The sequence below is a fragment of the Anopheles aquasalis genome, chromosome 3, assembly GCF_943734665.1.
Source record: "Anopheles aquasalis chromosome 3, idAnoAquaMG_Q_19, whole genome shotgun sequence".
NCBI lineage: Eukaryota > Metazoa > Arthropoda > Insecta > Diptera > Culicidae > Anopheles > Anopheles aquasalis.
The window spans coordinates 39,239,064-39,241,563 of record NC_064878.1 but is presented as its reverse complement, the minus strand read 5'-3'; the positions used below and the strand labels follow the sequence as shown (position 1 = coordinate 39,241,563).

Genomic DNA, 2,500 nt, shown 5'->3' with positions numbered 1-2,500 from the left:
CCCGCAGCATCGTTTCCGTGCTCTCTATCCTGGCTCGCCATCCCAGTTGCCATTGCGCATGAGCCAAACCACGCGTGCTCTCATCTGTTGTTGATCTGCGAGCAGTCTTCGGGCAGGATATAAAGGTCCGAGAATGCCATGCTCTGCCTTCAGAATTGCAGGTTCATCGGTTCGCATCAGGACCGCAGCAAGTACGGCAGATTGTACCGTGGCCAGTGTGCTCGTGCGTGTTGATATTCAGGCCTCCCTCTCGACGAACAGGTAAGCAACGATTCTGAGCAAGTTTTGTGAATGAATTTGGATACCATAATTGCACCTTTTCTCCTCTCCAGATCACATAATGTAGTCCCTCCAAAGCCCACAAGCAACCAAACCCCGTGATGACGACCGGAAATGCCAAAGACCGAGATAGCCGACCCTCTGATGCCGTTCCCCCGCACAAGCACCCCAACGACGATGAGCCAACTGTTGGTTGGAAATGGATGGCAGCGGTGGATAGAATTCTTCACACCCTAACCGGACACGATCGCCGTTGTGTGGACTCGTTCGATGGCTTCGTGCACCGTTGCATGTACCGTCCGGTCGATGGTGCGTCCCTTGCCGTGGCGCGCATCCTTTTCGGTCTCGCTATGCTCATCGATATACCGGAGGAGCGTGGTGGCGGTGACCTAGACCTTCGTTGGGGTGAACCACGTGACTGCCGGTTCCCATTGATTCTTTCCATGGAACCACCGGCCTTACCACGGATGGGCCTGATCTATGGTTTGATGTGGCTCGGTGCGGCAGGGATGATGCTCGGTTACCGGTACCGGCTGTCGGCCAGCCTCTTTACCGGGACTTACTGGTACGTGTTTCTGCTGGACAAGAGCGCCTGGAACAATCACAGCTATCTATACGGACTGCTCGGTGTGCTGTTCCTCTTTACCGATGCGAACCGCTGCTGGTAAGTCCACAAGATGGCCACTGGTGGAGACCAGGAAGGTTTCGCTTTCTCTGCAACAATGTTTTTTGCTATTCTCCTTTGGTTCACAGGTCGATTGATGCTTGGCGGGAACCGTATCCGGATGATACGGTGCCATTCTGGAATTATTTCATTCTCAAGTTCCAGTTCTTTGTGCTGTACTTTATCGCCGGGCTGAAGAAGCTTTGCCACGAGTGGTTGTCCGGCTATGCGATGACCAACCTCAGCTACCACTGGGTGTTTGCACCGTTCCGAGTGGTGATAGGGGCCAAGCTCACCGATTTACTGATCGTGCACTGGTTCGGTTGTCTGTTTGATACGTCCATCGTGTTTTTCCTCATCTACGGACCTACGCGCCGCATTGCAACCGTGTTTGCCAGTCTGTTTCATCTTATGAACTCACGGCTCTTTCACATCGGTATGTTTCCTTGGGTCTGCCTGACTCAGCTACCCCTCTACTACAGTGTAAGCTGGCCAAGGCGTATCGTGCTATCGAACACATTCGCCAATAACCCGGGAAAAGCAGCGACAGAGCCGGGGCTCGTGGAATCAGTTGGGATCGGCGCGTTTTCTAACGAAAAAATGAATCACCAGCGAAGTCGTCGACGCTGGACCATGATGACGATGCTGGCATATTGCTCACTGCAACTATTCCTCCCATACTCTCACTTCCTCACCCAAGGGTACAACAACTGGACGAACGGACTGTACGGATACTCGTGGGATATGATGGTGCACGCCTGGGATACGATCATGATTGGGATTCGTGTGGAAGACCGCGATGGTCACGCACCGAGCACCGGGCCAGTGCTGTACGTGGAACCGTACGCCTTTACGGACAACGATCGCTGGACGAAGCATGCCGACATGGCCGTACAGTTTGCGCGCTGCATCGAGCGTAACATCCACCGGGAACGGCAAACAAAGCCAAACATATCAATCTACTTCGATATATGGTGCAGCATGAATGGACGGTTCCAGCAGCGGATATTTCACCCCCACGAGGACATTCTACATGCACCCTGGTCTCCGTTTCAGCCGGTCCCGTGGGTATTGCCTTTGCTGAACGAATTCAACGGTCTGCGGGACACGGTCATGCGTCGAATCACCGAAACTGTGCTGAGTTGGAGCAACTACACGGATGTACTGTTCATTGCGGACTTTCCTGGGCTAACGTTGCACAATTACGTCGCCAGCGACCTGTACAACGTCACACTGACGGTGCTCAACGGTACGGTACGCTTCGCGATGGCCATCGATGACGAGATGTTGGATGCTGTGGAGCCTGGCCCTCCGGTGATTCTCGGTCCGGGTGGTACCACACCGGTGCTTTCGGGACATTTTCATGCAATCGAAACGCTCGGTGAGGAACCGTCCTGCTTCATGTACACCTTTGTCAATCGAACCAAGGAGTTGGCCGACCTCAAGGGCGCGCCAGTTAAAGATGAACGCAGCGCACCAATGCTTCCGCTGCGTGAGGAGTTTCTTCATCGATGGGAAAACTTTGTCCGCTTCGTACAGCACGTTGGTAACTCGGTG

At 53.8% G+C, this 2,500-nt stretch overlaps 1 protein-coding gene across 1 annotated transcript in view; it reads left to right on the top strand.

Moving 5' to 3' along the window:
• The first annotated feature begins 160 nt into the window (after positions 1 to 160).
• The window catches only part of LOC126578754 (vitamin K-dependent gamma-carboxylase), a 2,551-nt gene continuing 211 nt past the window's right edge, over positions 161 to 2,500 (top strand). The window contains exons 1-3 of the mRNA XM_050241642.1: positions 161 to 261; positions 333 to 943; positions 1,033 to 2,500. The exon at positions 1,033 to 2,500 is cut by the window's right edge and continues 211 nt beyond it. Coding sequence (XP_050097599.1) covers positions 381 to 943; positions 1,033 to 2,500 — 2,031 coding nt within the window. The 5' untranslated portion in view covers positions 161 to 261; positions 333 to 380. The remainder of the gene's footprint in view (positions 262 to 332; positions 944 to 1,032) is intronic.